Source organism: Seriola dumerili, unplaced genomic scaffold (assembly GCF_002260705.1).
Source record: "Seriola dumerili isolate Sdu_G_001 unplaced genomic scaffold, Sdu_1.0 BDQW01000219.1, whole genome shotgun sequence".
Lineage (NCBI taxonomy): Eukaryota > Metazoa > Chordata > Actinopteri > Carangiformes > Carangidae > Seriola > Seriola dumerili.
The window spans coordinates 433,088-451,055 of record NW_019174474.1 but is presented as its reverse complement, the minus strand read 5'-3'; the positions used below and the strand labels follow the sequence as shown (position 1 = coordinate 451,055).

General features: G+C 40.1%; 1 protein-coding gene across 1 annotated transcript in view; it reads right to left on the bottom strand.

Annotated features, from left to right (window-relative positions):
- LOC111228547 (multiple epidermal growth factor-like domains protein 11) overlaps positions 1-17,968 on the bottom strand; it is a 51,972-nt gene that overhangs the window by 23,360 nt on the left and 10,644 nt on the right. The window contains exon 6 of the mRNA XM_022754506.1: positions 23-269. Within this exon, the coding sequence (XP_022610227.1) occupies positions 23-269 (247 nt within the window). The remainder of the gene's footprint in view (positions 1-22; positions 270-17,968) is intronic.

Here is a 17,968-nt window from a genome sequence, read left to right as displayed (position 1 = left end):
TAAATATGTTGCTGGTACTCACAAAGCCCCTGTGTACCCTGGAGCACAGATGCACTCTCCTGTTTCGTGGTTGCAGGTGGCACCATTGAGACACTGGCATGGTAGTTGGCATGCTTTGCCATAGTAACCGTACTCACAGGGCTCCTCACAACGCCATCCCTGGTACCCATCAGTGCAGACACAGGCACCTGTGATGGGGTTACACTTTGCCCCATTTTGGCACTGGCACCGATTACTGCAATGAGGTCCCCAGTAGTCGCTCTCACAACCTGCAGGCACAGAGAGAAGTGGCATCAGACAGGGCAGAGTAACAAAATAAAAGAGAATTTGCACCAGCATTTACCCTCAAAAACTCCTGAAATAATATGTCAAATTAAGCAAGAAATTCAATCCTGTATAATACATGCCATAGTTCATCATTTACAATGCTGCATAAGCTTGATGTTCTTGACATCAATCTTCAGTTTATGCCTATATTAATCATTTTCTATCAATTCAATAAAATCACAGTTCATTCATTTCGATGTAATTGTGTTCTTGTCTTAAATGATAAGGCTACTAATAATCCAATTCCTGATCTTACAAGTATTATCTGTGCTGCCAAAGCCTGATTTAGCTTAGTTCTCCACAGAGCTCCATTGTCATCCAAAAACTATTAAAAACACATAAATGAGCCACACTCGATAACCTCATTACCAGGAATATGGGCACTGTAGTTTATTTTGGGCCAATCCCACATACACCTTGCTGTTGCTATAGCTAAAAATACTCTGTGGAGCATAACCAAATACACAAAATTCTCCTGTCTGAGTATTTGCTAAAAGCTGAGCTTATTTAGCCTTTTCACAAAATAAAAGCATATATTCCTGACCTGATTTACATGTTCAGTATGAATAAATGGGCTTAGGACTGTTCATGGTCAGGGTCACAGGGTACAGGAGAGTATCCAAGCATGCCTTGAGCAAAAAGTGGAGTAACACCCTTTACAGGCTGCTATCCATCACAGAGTGAACCAATGACAGACAGTCACTCACTTACACATTCACAGACAAACATAGGAAGAGCATGCAAAATCCACACAGTACGGACCAGAGCCAGAAATCAAAATGAGACTGTGTGTGTGACCACTGAGCCTCTGTTTCACACTATCAAACACTCTATTATGTGTAAAGCTTCTGAAAGACAAATATAAAGCCAGCGACATTGCAGAACAAAATTCATATCACCTGTCAATATGAGCCTTCCAAAACATTAATCAAGCTGTAACCAACCTGTTGGTATCCCAGACAAGTGACTGAAGAAAGCTCCTGGCTGAAAAATACACTGCATAGAGAGCTTGCAAACTTTTCTGTTACTCTGCGTACAGGTTGCTTAATCAAGTTAACTCAAAAAATCTAAACTAAACTAAAAAAAATCATATGTCTTTTTGTTGAGTCACTAAATATATCAGACGAGACTGTATGTTACCTCATTAATATTAACTAAATTGTCTTATTGCATATTTTGAAGCATTTCTCCATTTTCTTTTTCAGAAATGGTGATGGTGAGCTAACTCTATGGATAGCACCTGCAAAAAAAAATTTCCTAACATTAATCCACATCTTCGAGAAAGACTGCTAATGCTAAGAGCATAATTGGTTGCAGCTGCTTAGTCTTTGTCTATCATTTATCAGTCGGTTTTGACCACTAGGGGGAAGAGAAGCATCAAAACATGCTAACATATCTTCTTCCTACACAGCCGTGCAGCAGCAAGTGTTAGCAGCAACAGTAGCCTACTATTGACACATCAGTACTCGCTTGTTTTTCTGGTTATCTGTTCTGTTTAGGTCTCTGCAAACTTTGTGTGTATTTAGGAACAGGTAATTAGATGCTCTCCCATATCCACCAGCTAATGCTAGCTAACTTTGCCTGTCATTTGGTGCTTGATAATTAGCTTAATATGGGTTAAGCAGAGCTTGAAGATGGACAACTGACTATTATTTTGTCAATTAAGCTGCACATTATTTTCTTGATTAATTTTTTGTGTGTAAAATGTCAGAAAACTGAAAAATGCCCATCACAATTTCCTAGAGCACAAATCTTCAAATTGCTTTGTTTTATCCGACCAACAGTCCAAAACGCAAAGATATTCAGTCAACTTATCAAAGAGGGCTAAAAAAAAAAACCCATTAAGGTTTTACATCTGAAAGGCTGGAAACAGTGAATTTTTTGGCATTTATGCTTGAAAATTGACTTTGATAAGAATTGACAAATTAATTAATCAACTAATCATTTTCACTCAGACTTGTTTGAACCCTCTGTAGCAGCCTACACATTACACACAGCCGTAGACATTAACTCATTAGATTCAGAGTAAATATCAACAATGGTTATGCAGGTTTAATGTGTTTTAATTAAAACTCGCACTTTCCTTGTTTTAGAATGACTAACACTGATCATTTCATTTTACTTGTTGGTAATAAAAACTGGTGAGAAAAAGAGTTCTGTTCCTGAGAAATGGGCAAAGAAATTAAATGTACGACACTGAGTGTGTGTGATGTTGACATACCACAAACATCATAGAGAAAGGTCTAAATAACACCATGAAATTAATCTGTAAAATGGGACGCAAATGTGCAAGCTGTTCACACCTCTCAGTGACTAGAGGGAAGAGCAAAAGAGGACGCAAAGAGTAAGAACACGAGGAACGAGAGATTTTTCATGTATAACAGTATGTCTTTTAACACCTTTTTGCAGGTGTAACTTCTGCAGTCAGCTGTCAAAATGGCCAGTGGTAAAAAAAAAAAATCTTTAGAGACTGGAGGCTGTGAAACTTTCAAACTTCTGTTCATAAATGTTCACTTTTTCCAAATCGACTTCAAAAAGACTAATTGGAATGAACTTGGAGTAATAGTGCAGGAAGTTTCAATTTGATGGAATAACACCTGGATGAGACAATGTTCATCCTCTGTGACGACTGTGCAAATATCCCAGAGGTGTCATCCATCAGGAACGATGAGCAGCAAAATTAGTCTTCCCAGCTGTATTGTAATATTGGCACTCAAGAAAATTAAGTTAAGTTATATAACCTAGCTGCTTTACGTGGGTTAATGTAAACAGTTCTGTGACATTACTAAGTGGTACCTAAGGGAATGATGTAAAACAAGCAATTTCCACATTCCTCAAGGGATGGCTCTGCTCAGAAAAACTCGATATGTCTCATAAACTGCAAGCAAATAGCTAATCTTCAAGGTTAAATGAACAACCAGCTTTTATGTGAGGAACAATTACTGAACTGGGGTTTTAGGCTGTATTCACTCTCACCAGGGTCTTGTTCTTTTGAGGATCTACTGGTGATTTAAGTGATTGGTATGGCCTTATGTCTCTCCATCATCATCATCAGCAGCAGCAGCAGCAGCAGCTGTATTGCCTCACATAAAAGCCCAGCTCGAGATCCAGACCAGCACAACAACTAGGAAGGCAAATATTCCACTATTGATTCTCACATCATCGCAGACTCAGTTGTAAATGTAAAGACACTACGCCCTCTCCTTGTATGCTCACTTTGCCAGAACTCTCATCAGCCAGAGTGGGAGCTTAATGAACCCTGTTTCATGGTCGGCACTGAAGCCTGTTTTTCCATGTACACAGCAGGAGGATGATCAGCCTTTCCTTGATACAGACAGGTCTGCCCTGAAGGGGGTCCCGAAACACTGGGCTAGTGCAGTATTACTTCTACGGTCAGACAGACTAGAGGCCACATTACAGGGCTCACATTGATTTGATCTAATCTGCTCCCAGCCTCCAGTCTGGCATGAATGAATTCCCTGAGGGTTGAGCTGCTGCCACGCAAACGACCCAGGCACATTAAATCTGAGGTGTGTGCGGGCAGCCGGGGTAATGGATGAGCAGTTTAGCTGCAACTTGGTTTAGCAGTCTATAAGTACTCTTCAGAGCTCCCTCAGCTCAACAGTGCTCCCTCAGCACAGCAGAAAAAAAACAGGCAGTGCACTGGAGGCATCATCACCTCTGGTTTCAGCTTCAAACCTTGACCATATTAATACAGAGTGCTTTTTATACTCTTACATGTATAACTCAAAATATGATGTCAGTAAAAAAAAAAAAAAAATACCCAGAGCAGCAGAGAAAAAGAGAAATAAACCAAAATCTATCCAACGCTTAATTTGCAGAGTTTTCTGGTGCTTAGGAGCTCAGCAAATGTTGCCATTTGAAGTTTTAAACCTTCTTTAGCTCGCAGTTAGAGGCCTCAGCACATTGAGAGCAAAGCCCATTATCTCGCTGTCTCTCTCCTACACAGAGGTTCTCAAACTTTACCCAGTGGTCTCTCACTTCCCAGCTCTGACAGCATTTAACTGTGATTAAGGAGTCAGAGTTCATGATGAGCTTCAGGCAAAAACAGAGAGAAACAGCACAGGAAAGTAGCATGTAGCATGAAGCCTTCAGCTTCTGGAGAGTACAGCTAAATAGTGTGAGGTGATGAGGACCCCGTGGGTTGTGGTGTGTAGGCAGCGAATCTCACACAAGTCTGAAACTCGAGAAGCTGCAGTCCAGCCCATTAACTGATCTGGCCTGGGTCAGTGAGCCTAACAGAGGAAACATACACTGAACTCTCAGAGCTCATAACACATAACAGTTAGAATGTGGATAACCTCACACACAGGGAAAGGTCCAATCCCAAGGTGCTAATCCCCTTGGCTGGAACAAAACAGATCACGTTGAGGGCTACCAGCAGATAGTAAACTTCTGAAGGTGATGTCCAAAGAATGGGCTGAGTGAGCCATCATGGTGGTGCTGAGCTTTGAAGTGTGCTCAAGAGTCTGCATGATCAGGGGCTGGCTGCAACAGGATTAAAACCAAACAGCTTTCAGCAGCTGACTGCATTCAGAAGTTCTCCTGAACTTGGCCTCTTCAGCAAAATGTTTGTCACTGTTCTGTATGAGGGGGAGCCTGTGCCACAGAAAGCTGCCGTAAGCTTCTCAAAACCAAATTGAAAATGAGGGCCTGAGTCAAGCTCTTTAAACACAGAATATCTCTCTCTCCATTCAAGTGGGATTCTGGTTTTATTCTTCATTTATTCGGCTGGACGTGGGGCAAAAGTAAACTTCAATTAGAATCGTGGCTGGACTAAAATGCTGGATAAATGCTGGCCAGTCGACGCAGCTGGTGCAGACAGTTGCTTACTGCTTTGCCAATTCTAGCTGGGAAAAACCATATCATTGCTACTGGAATATTTGGCTCGCAGCCTGACTTCACACCCCACCGCCTGAGCCACTCACTGTCACATAACTATTATTAACACACACTGTTGACACTTGAGAAATAACTTAACTCAGACAAGACATTAGAAGACAAATGCTCAGGCTCCTGAGAGCCTTTTACTTCTTGCTTACTCTCCAGCAGAGCTTCTGGCGAAGCAAAGCAGCGTGACTCATTGTCTTGACGAGTCTCCTGCGTTGCCTCATGAGAAGAGTGCACCTCTGAATTTCATATTGTCTGATTCACAGTTTGTACCACTCACTTTGCTCTTTTTTTTACTTTCCGTGACAGATCAGAATTTCCAAATTACACTTCATGACCAGAATTAATGGCGACAAGTCACTCCTTCAAAATGGCATGAGGAGATGGGCTTTCTTTAGAGATTTTAAATGTCAGAATGATCATTTTTAAAAGGAACAATGAAACATTTCTGCCTACAATTTAGCTGACACAAGAGTATGTAATATTCTGCTCTTCAGTCAGTATGAGCTATTTGTTAAAGGAGTTATTCAATAAAAGAACGACTCAACATTCAGCTATTCATCACAGCTCCCTGACTCAATGACGCAGACTAATAGAGTGAAAAGCAGACAGGACTGGTACCGGGGTCTAGAGGGAAAGTGATGATTGTTGTGCAAAGTGGTAAATTTGCATTGAGTGACAAATGTCTCTCAGCGTTGTTAAACTTGCGGCTGTAAAAGCTGCCACTACGCTACAAGACAGCCCCCACTGTCCCCCTCCATGTTCTGCTGACACCTATTACACTGTTATTTATTAGTCCTCAGAAAACACCGACAAGACAAGTAAACAGTTAGATACATCCCTGTGAGCTTGACAAATGAATTTCTAAATATACAGAAAAAAATGCCAATAGTCATGGGGGCAATTCTGCTGAATTGGAATAACAGCATGCTGCAGCTTCTGCTGTTGGGCGTGTCGTTTGTCCTGCCCTAATTCATCTTAGCCGAGCCACTGTGTGTTCACATTCCCCTGGAGGGAAGAGCAGCACAGGACCAAGCCCACAATACCAACACAGAGACTCTCTCAACAGACACAGTTCACTGTAATGCACCATATCCTCCCCCTGATACCACCATGGAGGTGGATAAGAAGCAACACGATCTGACTGTTGCTTAGTTGGAACCACAAACCCAATGAGTGAATAACTTAATCCTTTAAAATCTATGCATTACTGATTAAAAAGTCTGGCCTGGTTGTTTATCCCGTGGAGGATCTGATCATTTGTCCAAGTTCTCTTCAGGATGTGAACCTGGATCAATACAAGCCCTGCAGGTGCCAGCCGTCTCCCCTGCAGCGCAGCTCTAACAGGGTTAACAGGGCTGGTGGTTGACCGAGACAGACAAGGCCAGGTCAATTCGTGCTTTATTCTAAACAAGCACTTAAGAGTGATGCTACTTAAAAGAGCGGCCTCTCTTTCTAATAAAGCTGGCTGTGTTGAGCTGAAATACAAGCAGGCTGTAAAAGATGCTTTCGCTTTAGTGCAGTAAACCAGTCACTTGTTCAACAGAACCTGACACGGCTCATGCTTCTGGATGAGCAAATTGTTACACAGCCCACCGCTCCTTCCAATTAATAATTTATCCCTCACCCTGTCCTGCAGAAAACAAACCCTTTGCTCTCTTGCCACAGGACAAAAACAAAAAAGCAATCACAGCTGAGGTGGACATTTATCTACAGTACACACCGACACACAGTGACCAGAGTATAAATAAAGCTATCGCAGACATAACACACAACAGTCACGGGCACCGACGTGACTGCTCAAAAAAACAATGTCAACCCGATAAAACCAACTGTTACCACACTTAATTTGCACACATTGATTTCCTATTTTCAATTATTAATTCTAATTAGGATGAAGTAGAATGTGCCACGGGGCAGCAGCAGTCAATATGAAGGGGTGCGGTCACAGAGTGGAGGACTGATGGACATTCCTATAATGTCAGTAGGGGCATCCCCATCAACACCATGAGAAAGTCGAAGAATCCTCAGGGCCATATTTCATGTTTGCTTTGGCACTGATGCAGCTGTGTGTGTGAGTCTGAGAGAGAAAGTTTCAGATTCCCTATTTACACAAACAATGGTAGAAAATAACTAAGTACAATTAGTTATGTGCTTTTTTCCAAGTACAATTTTGAGGTACCTTCTCTGAGAAATTCAACTTAATGTTAATATATACTTTTATATTTCAGAGGCAAAGACTGCACTTACTATATTTAATTCAAAGCTACACTTACAAGTTGCCTTTCAGGCAACATTGTACATACAAAAAATATAATCAGTTAATAAAATGTGATATATTTTCTATTATATATATTATTTGTGCCGTATTATATATCACATACGCCATATTAAGTAGGTAAGATTAGCCCCACTTCAACCCACTAGAACGATAAAAGACTGTTTACATATTATCACATCAATAATTATGATCCAATAACACCATAAACAGAGAGGGGCCCATTCTGCATAATGAGTACTGTTATATTTGAAATACATTTTTTGTATTGTAAAAAATAAAAATTGTAATGGCATATTTTTATAGTGTGGTATTATTACTCTTATTTATGTAAATGATCTGAACAAATGACCAGGTAAATTTCTAGTGAAGCACATTTAGAGAAGGTACATCCTCTGATCCTGACAAAACAAAACTTTTCAAAGGACAGGTGTTCCATTTGATAATAACTATCTTTGAAACGTCAGGGGATGAAATGAATGAAAATAGAGATTCCCAATGTTGCTAGATGAAATACACAGTGAACTAAAACATCAAATCAAGGCGAGATGAACAAAACTTGGCGACGTGGCAGTCCTCCATCTTGCAGCCTCTGGTGTGCTCAACCACACAAGTGAAATCACAGTGGTCTCTTTCCCCTGCACCATATTTCATTTGTAGTGCAAGGCTGCAGTGTCAGGGTCCATTGTTATGTCTCAGGTTTCCTCATTAGAGAACTGTAGCTGACTTGATTTGCATGAGTGGTCTTAATAAATAAAACTCTAGCTGTTAAATTTGTGCACATGGTTCAAATTAGTGCACCTCTATGTGCATAGTATGACTTTAATTCTGTACCAGACACACAGACAATTTGACACAGTCCATTAACAGATGATGATCTACTGTAAATGTTTCTGCATGAGGAGCGTTTCATGTGACACTGAACATGCAAGTTTGTTTCTCTTCAAACAGAGGACACAGACGCACTCATAGGTGAATCTAGGACTTGTTATCAGGGGGATGTGAGCTTGAAAGAGATTTTTTAAACTAGTCTGCTTTAACATCTAGGTGACATCAATTATCTATGTACGTGCCAGAAAATAGCAGGTTTTGAAAAAGGAGGTTTGTTTGGAACATCACAAAAACACAACCACGAAAATCAGCATCAGCGCAGCACGCCACACTGTACAGACAACCTGATATCACGCAGCATACAGCTGTGAGGCCAAGTGGCTCAGTCACATGCACACATTACAGTCAATGTCACACAACAGAAAAGCATTCATTCATTCATTCATTCATAAATGACCAACACTAAGCGGCCATGCAGTTAAATATACAGTAGACACTGTTTGAACAGCCTATAGCACAAATAATTTTTTAAAGATAACATGATTATTTTATTTATTTAAGATTTTTTAAATTTCAATAATTTCCCCCTGACCTGTAGGCAGCTCATTCGTGCAAATTGGATAAAAGCACCAGTGATTGCAGAGTTATTTTTGTGAACATAAAAACTCCACAGGGCTGCAGCTAATAATTATTTTAATCATCAATTCCTGTCCAATTTCTGTTGGTTGGTTATTCTTTGTCCAAAATAATAATAAAAAAATCTGGACTACCAATCAAGATATTGGAACAAAAGAATGTTTGTCATTTAGCTTGAAAACCATTTAAAAGTTTAATTCAATTACCAAAATAGTTCAATTCATTATCTGCTGACTGACTAATCAACAGATTTGAGAGGAATTGAGATAGTCCAACCTGTAGTATGTCGATGACTGCAGTTACAGGATGTGCCATGACTTTTTTTTTTCTTTCTTTCTTTTTACCTGAACATGTTCCTCAGTATTAATTACCCAAATCTCAGCAACCACCTGCCATTTGGTCAGTGGCAAAAAAAAGAACCAAATACTCAGCTCCTGCTAAGCCTGAAAAGCCGCTGTCAAAGTTGGCAGTTTAACAGTGGCTCTGGTTAGCTTGAACTCATGACAGTTAAATTTGACTGCAAGGATTTTTCTTAATGGAAAATTTTGGAAAATCAGAACGTCCACATCCACATTTTCTACTACTGAATCACCACTGACTGTATGGACATTTTTTTCATTTGCTGCTGACATGTTGAGCTCAGGTGAAAAGCCACTTAAGTTATGGTTGTGACAAATGGAACATGTGTATTTACTATTTTGGAGGGTTTAAGGGTTTGTATTATGTGACTGTAAACTTTAATGAACCACTGTTGCATCCAGTTTAAAATCTTTGGTGGATCTCTTCTTAGACACAGTTTCACATTTTATTCCAGTTGTCGTGAAAGTTAAAACAAGTGATATTGGAAAATGCTGTTTGACTGTCAACTTAGACTTCGTTTTATTGTTTAGTCCCTTGCAATTAATCATCAATCATGTGTCCAGGACCTGAAGGGAAGTAAGTACACCAACAGTCTGTGCAAGGAAAAATACACAGAAACTTCTTTTTAGCCAAATCAATTGTAGAAATTTCTTTTCTTAGACAATAATAGATTTCCAGAAAAAAAACTGCAAATGTGCAATGGGAACAAACTAAAATTAAACTCAAGTTGAAATCTAAGCTCCAAGAGTAAATGAAAAAAAAATTAAACTATAATGGGTATAGAATAGTTAAACTTTTTCATTACTACTGTTACATGCCTCCAAGTCATATTTCTTTCTGTGGATGTCTAAAAGCAGACCAGTCACTTAAAAAAAGACAAGAACTTAAAGTGTGCGGTTGTAAATAATGTTTTCCATCTATTTGATTATTGGCATTACCTAAAGCTGTATCTCTGCAGGAAAGTAATAAAATTGGAGTCAAAGAGCACTAAAACCCATCACTCAACACAGAGAGGTGTATGAATGCAAATGCAGTGCAAGTTATTATTATTTTTTCCTGTTTGTATGCCTTGACCATTTCTCTCCGTGGAGTGTTGTGCAAGCAAACACCGCTTGTCAAGTGTTGACTCCCACCAACGATGGTACGCGTCTAACATGTGACAGCATATGGATGTGTCCCTCACTGTAAACACAAACATGATTTAGCTTAAAGACGGACCATCAGTGCCGATATCAACCTTCCAAATTAATCCCAACAATACAGGATCACATACGCGAACACAAACACAAGGATAATTGCTTTTTAATGATCTCACATTATGCAAATGCCCATCATCAAGCCATAAATCTTGGTGGGAGTTTCTACCTGCCTGACCACCAGTAATGCCAACAGACTGACACACTGTATTATGTTGTGTGAGGGAAGTTAAGAGGCAGAAGACTTTCACTGGCCTCCATCTAGTCCTCTGTGCAATCAGAAAGCGCTCTCCTGTGCATTTAAATGATCTGAGCCGTCAAGACAGAAGCCAAAAAAGAAACACCAGTTTTAACTTTCAGAAAACCTTTGTGCAAAATTCTGCTGACTTCACTGATATTTATCTAAAAACAGACAAAGTGTGGTGTGTTTAATAACATACCAAATTAGCACTAGATCTTGTGAAATATTCCAATATCTGAAAAATAGAAGTTTGAAATCCACAGCAGCACGTAACACTCAATTAGGTATGAAAAGATGCGGTGCAGGATGGATAAATAGCTGGTACAATATGAAACAGGAAAACATCTCTAGCCTTTGATTAACACAGAAAAACTGTAGATTAAGGGTTTTTCTTCTATACCATCATCTCTCCAGGATAATGCAGAACCCCCCCCCCCCTGCTTAAAAAAAAGGAAATCCTGGAGTTCATCTCAAATGAACTGCTGGCTCTGAAAGCAGCGTTGTTCTCCCAGTCCCTGAAACTCGCTAAGCCCATGAATTATTCTCCTCGATTCTCAAAGTCAAAGCGAAGTGAAAAGTATACAACAGCAACTTAGGGAGTATTGTGTGTGTATGTGAGAGAGGGTGGGGGGGTGGGGGGTTGAGTGACAGAGAGAGGGTGAGTGAAAGGGATACTGTAGTTACATTAAACAGGCAGCTCAGAAATGAATCGAGCCATCTGGGAAGAGCAGGAGGCTCCAGCCCCTGTCAGCATGGGGCATAAATCCTGAATCTAGTCTACATGACATTTACTATGAGTGAAGGAGCAGTGGTTAAAATATTTAAAAGAAGCACAACAATAGATTTAATCATTGGTCACTTTTGATTAAACTGAAGTTGTCTAGTTTAAGGACAGACAGAAGCTACAGGAGAAAAAAAAATTTCCATCCAAAACCTTATTTTAGAGTCAAGGCAAGAACCAGTGTTATTGATCCATGGACCTTAACCCTCTTTTTGTTCTGTGGCGGAGGGCGATTTTGTCATTCATACTACAGTATACATACGCCTGGAATGGAAGTGAGTCCCAGAATCATAATACAAGCTAATGTTTAAAGTGCGAGGCCGAGATAATCACATGGTGTCAAGTTTCTTTGTAACTCTAATTTCTCAGGGGGGCTTCATCACTTTGAGGATGCAGGTGCCTGAACCAGTAAGTCAGCATTTTCTGTCTTTTATCCATCTAAACTGAGTTGAAAGGTCCTAATGAAGTGCACACAACAGGACATGATGAACTCCTATAGGGCTGCTTTTTCTGCTCAGACCTGACATCGTATTGGCCAGCGACACGTGTTTGGCTACTCCGCTTCATCGGCATTGACCTTGTTTTTTTCTTTTTTTGTTTGTTTTTTGTTTTGGTTTGGTTTTTTTGTGTGTGGTCTGTTGGTGGATCATGGGTAATTGGGGGGGGGTTTGGTGCTGTTTGTATCGGCTTTGCAGCTAATTTTGGATCGGTTTCTGCACAACACAGATTGGATCCTTATGAATGCATCCTTGTGTCTGGTAATGATTACATTTCCTCTAAAATTTCCTTTGATTCTTATCATCCAGATGCCCTTTTGTCAATGTTTAGATCCCAGGCTACATCTCTTTGTTCCACTTAGTACGCCCTAGCTATGCGATAGTGTCTTTTCGCATTTTGTCCTTTTTCCTTTTTCCTCTGTGGCAAAAGCCACCAATTTAATTGAATTTCTGGGCTTTTAATGTCTGCATTACTCTAATCAGAGAGGAGGGGAGTTGTTTATCTCGACCTTGGTAGAATTAGCAGAGGGTATTTGTGGAGAAGGTAACGTTTATAAAAAAAAAAAAAAAAAAAAAAAAAAAACCCACAAACTATTCTGCAAGATCGTGACCTAAGCTTTTATCGATCAACTAGTCAAAGGTGCTTATAGACATTCAAGTCAGTGAGGTGCAGTCAGGCATCAGAAAGAAAGCATGTTACAGTGACAAAATGCACTAAACTCACACCAAAGATACACAATACTCTACTGTGAGTCTATTTCACAAACCAGTTCTGCATTTAATATAAAACAATGCCAATGTGGGCAAATAAATTTTGCATGAGTTGACCTAGCTTCCTAGTCTTTTGTCATTCTGCTTTGTGGCTGTAATATTAAGATGCTAGAGCTAGATGATTCATCAGTCACAGACAGTGGAAAGATAGTGCTGCCATTAAAGTAAGGTGCAGGGCATTCTGCTATCTCACACAAACAACATGCAATATAACCTTCTGAGAGGGTGGCACAACTGCAGGCGAGGCAGATCACAGTGGAATGCAAAATACAACCCCAAATACCCTAGGGCCCGGAGGCAAATTTGATTAAAAGTTTGTTTTTCTTCACTCTCAACAAACGGAGGAGCTCGTCGATGCGGCACTGACAGTTAATTGGACTTGGCAGGGCCACGAGTTCATTCGTCAGCATTGTGTGGGGCTTGCCTAGGAGGAGCAGGACAATCGATGTCCCTCAGGACGGCCTGTAATCACTGCAACACTCCAATGAAGTCCAGGGTTAAACATCAGGAGATTGCAGGTGCACCAGAGGATCTGAGAAAGACTGCTAATATGCTCCCACTCCCAAAGCAAACCAAGGACACTGCAACACAGCACCCAAAGGACTGTGATGATCCCTAAGAACAGAGTCACACCTCGGGCTATTATTCTGACTAAAATGATCACAAATCCAAGGTCCCGAGAGGTAATACGGGTGTCTATGACAAATGTTTTGCAAAGAAAATACTATATTAGTCTTTTCATGTGCATAGTCTAGATCAGTAGTTCCCAATTTGGGGTTCGGGACCCCCACAAGGGGTCACAAGTTCACACTGGGGGGTCCTGAACAGATTAACAGGATGTTAAAAGGAGAAAAAATCTGTTTATTCTGAACAATATTCTGTCTTTTTCTCACACTTTCCTCTAATCTTTGTTTTTTTGTGAATTATAGGATAATTTTAGGCTTTTCTAGCATTTAAAAATTACTCAAACAAAACTATAGAAAAAAATCTCACTCTGGTTGAACTTACTTACTCACAACATACGCAACTGAGTGAGATGATTAATAAGGAGAGAAATAGAAAATTATATAATCGTTTTCTTTTCATCATATTATACTGACTAGATATATCTCTTCAAGCCCCTAAAAACAGCTTCACAAGAAGACACAGCTTCGCTTTAAAAGGTCACAAGCCACAAAGGATGTGCAACTGGTCAAAACTAAACAAAATATGACACTGAAGACTGAACGGAGAAGATGGAGAGAAACACAAAACAAAACACCATGACAGTCTATATCAGGTGTGTGATAATAAGTCTACCACATATTGACCTGTAAAAAGGTCATCAAAGTCAATGGTCAGTAAAAATCTATTGAATCTATGGAAACAAACTTCATAAAAACGGCAATGAACCACAAAATCAAGTGTGATTTATAGACTGTGAAATGAGCCTAAAACAGCTTTGTTCCATGTTAGTATTCAGGAGATATCTTATCTCTGTTATCATAGCATTTCAGCTATTTTAGACACACTGACCTTCTCTTAAGGACAGGAGATAAGGATTTTTAATGTCCTTATTAAATCAAGCCATCTATGCAGACTCTCAGAGCTGGGTAGTGTGTTCCAGGAGCTCTTAACACTTTTTCTCTGACTAATGACAAACATCACAGTGATAATGACCAGCGGGACTGGATGTTGTATCATACTAACCATCACCACGATATGCCATGATATCCACCGGCTTATATGCATGGAAGGAAAGCACACACAGACACAGACACAGACACAGACACACACATAGACACACACACACACACACACACACACACACACACACACACACACACATGCGCACACACACATTTAGGCATTCTCCCAAAGGTAATGGAGCAGTGAGCTCTTGGGGAACAATAAATCCTGCTTAATGGGATGGTACAAAAAATCTTCAGAGCCGGGCAAAGTCAATCTGCATACTGGGCCAATGAGGCTTATATGTACAGAAAGTGTTACAGATACGTGTGTGTGTGTGTGTCAAACCAGCTGATGCATGATGCTAATGCAAAACCTCTTCAAAAGATTGTGTTGGTCGCTTTCAGTAAGAATATTTTAATCGTATTTAGTTCACGATCAGCATTCATGTGTGTGTGTGTGTGTGTGTGTGTGTGTTGTCAGCAGTAAAGATGGCTCCCAGCTACAGTGTGTTTACTACAATTCATTTGGTGGACTCGCCATCACTCTGCTGAAGTCTTGACACAGTGATTTACACCGCACATAAGTCACATGAGAGACATACAGGGAAAGATCTGAGAGGCAACACTGTCCAAGCCACATCCTGAAGCATCTCTGTCAGAGCCTCAGCAGTGACATCCATATCCACATGGTTCAGTCTGGTCTGTTCAACAGCCAACACCAGCGCCCGCTTCTGAACTGCACATAAAACGCCTCCCCTGGATTGCATTGCGCCAGTTATTCATGAATAAAAGTTCTTCCTTCATAAGTAACTACTTTCAACCTAGTGATTTACTAAAGTTGAGCTGCATTATTAAAGCTTGTCTTAGCTAGTTAAGACTTTGATAATTAGTCAATCAGTTGCTAGGAAATATCTGTATTACCATCCAATCAAAAGCAATCATCACTGCAGCATCATGAGCTGTGACATAACTTAAAAAGACAAAACAAAACAAAAGTTTTACAAGGCCAAGCTTAAATTAAATCTAAAAGTTTTCTTGCAAGATCATATTTTTCCACCAAAACACAGTGTGTGTATCCTTGAGGTCTAACAAGCATCTTTGTGAAACATTTGCAAAGCTAATTTATAATATATTTTCAAATCAAGCTTTGTTAACATCCATGTTTACAAGCTCACAGTCTTGTTCTTCTCTGACTTTGTTGCTGCCATTACGACATTTGTAGGAGCCTCACCACCACAAACTGTTGATGAACAGAACAGTATGAAACCAGCAGCATGTGATGTGAATTGCGCTGCTTGCATGATTGGCTACAAACAAAATGGGAACCCGCCCATAAAAACGTTGCTTTCTAGCGCTACTAGTGTTCAAAGGCCCAACAGGGTACCTTAAACTTGTAATTGTAAATGAAGGTATGACTTTGTTTTAATTATATATGCAAACAAAAGGAATTATGTGTGTTTCAGAGTTATTGTAGTTGTATTTATGCAGATTAAAATGAGTTGAAAATATCCTATTACACTAATCAAACCAACATTATTTAATCAGTTAGTCTGACAGTCTTGGCATAATGTTTGAGGTGTACTGTGTTCATTGAGAAATGCAATTTAAAATCTACCTAGTTTATATTATCAAGCAGCATTTACTGTTCAATATAAATGGATCTTACTATATTAGTAAGCTAACTTTAGTTGGTTCAGTCAGTTACATAAGAATTACATCTTACTGTGTGTAAATATTTAATAGCAACTATTTTTAATGTAAGAATGAGTCTGTGTGGCGAAACAAGTTTTTAGTTATGAAGACCACGTTCAGACCAATTATAATCCTGCATGAAAAAACGCAGCCTCATTAATATGTATGAGGCCAATCCAGTGATGCAGCGTTGGTGCCACGACAGAAGCAAAAAAAAAAAAAAACACAGGGTCATAACCCAAACCCTAACCAATGCACCTTGCATAATGATGTTCAACAAAAGTTCATTCAGGCTCAGCTTCACATACACCAAGCTCACATTCCTGGTTATTGCTTTGTAACATGCACTGTATTTCTGCTGTTTACATCGCAATGGTCGCAACAAAAGATAAAATAATCCTCAGTGTCAGAGTATTGTAAACCACTGTTCAGTGTTTTCGCATCTGATAAGCCATCAAACACATGGCTCTGTCACTCAAACTGGGCTTCCTGGTTTGTAAATTATGTTTCATTAGTACCTGAGGCAATACATCCACTCCATTGTTTTGATGCAGCGCTGCTTTGTACACTAATACACATGTGATAACTAGGTTAGGTTTGAATTTAGGGAAAGCTGGTTCCACTGGCTCCATTTCATCAGTGTGATATGGAGTCAGAAATGAGCATGAACTCTGTGCTTTGGAGAAATAAATAACACTGTCACATACTTGGCAGTATATAAACTGGCTGCAACGCTCCCCAGGAGCCCAGTGTGCTATAGAAAAACAAAGCTGTCAACGCAGGAGGGCTTCATGGACAAACACACACACACACACACACACACACACACACACACACACACACACACACACACACACACACACAGAGCAGTTAAGTGTGCTCCATGAGGCTCTATAGATCGGTCAATCTTCTGTCCCCACGAGAAATACCATTGCCTGGGCAGTTTGATCTATCAAAATGAATGAGGCAGTTGGCATAAGATGTTACAAGCAGCAAGGAACCCCGCTCAGAAGGATAGTTAGAATATTAATCATTCTCCCAAAATGTCTCTTTATGTGTTTATAAAATGAGGAATTCAATCAATTTAGACTATTTTAAAAGTTGACGTGGACATCAAATCACACTTTTCCTGTTTTTTTGTTGATCTGGTCCCATAATCTCAAAGAGAAGTGACTTGTTGCATATACACTGATGCAGGAAAACAGACACACACACACACACACACACACACACACACACACACCACACACACACACACACACACACACACACACACAACCACAACAGCACACACCACATGCACACACACCCACACATCACACGGGCGAGAGTGTATACACACACACCACCACACACACCACACACGACAACACACTACAGAGCACACACACCACGCGAGTGTGTACACACCCCACACCACAGCACACACCACAACACACACACACACACACTATACAACACACACATCCCACACAACACACACACACAACGCACCCCACAGTGAATCTGTTAATCTGTCATGAGAAGTTAGTTGGAATGAGGCGAAATGAATTTATGTACTCATATTGAAGGATGCAAACATTTAAGAGTAATGAGTGAGCATTCACATTGTGATTGATGTGCCAGGATGTTTTCATATAGTGTCCCGTAGATTAGATTCTGTGTGGTTGTTTGTTAAAAAGCCGCGCAGTGCCAGTGTCTGTCTAATAAACATTTGGAACGGCTTCTGATACTTTCTGACAAGCAAGCGGTGCGCCACGCTGTTGACCAGGCAGCA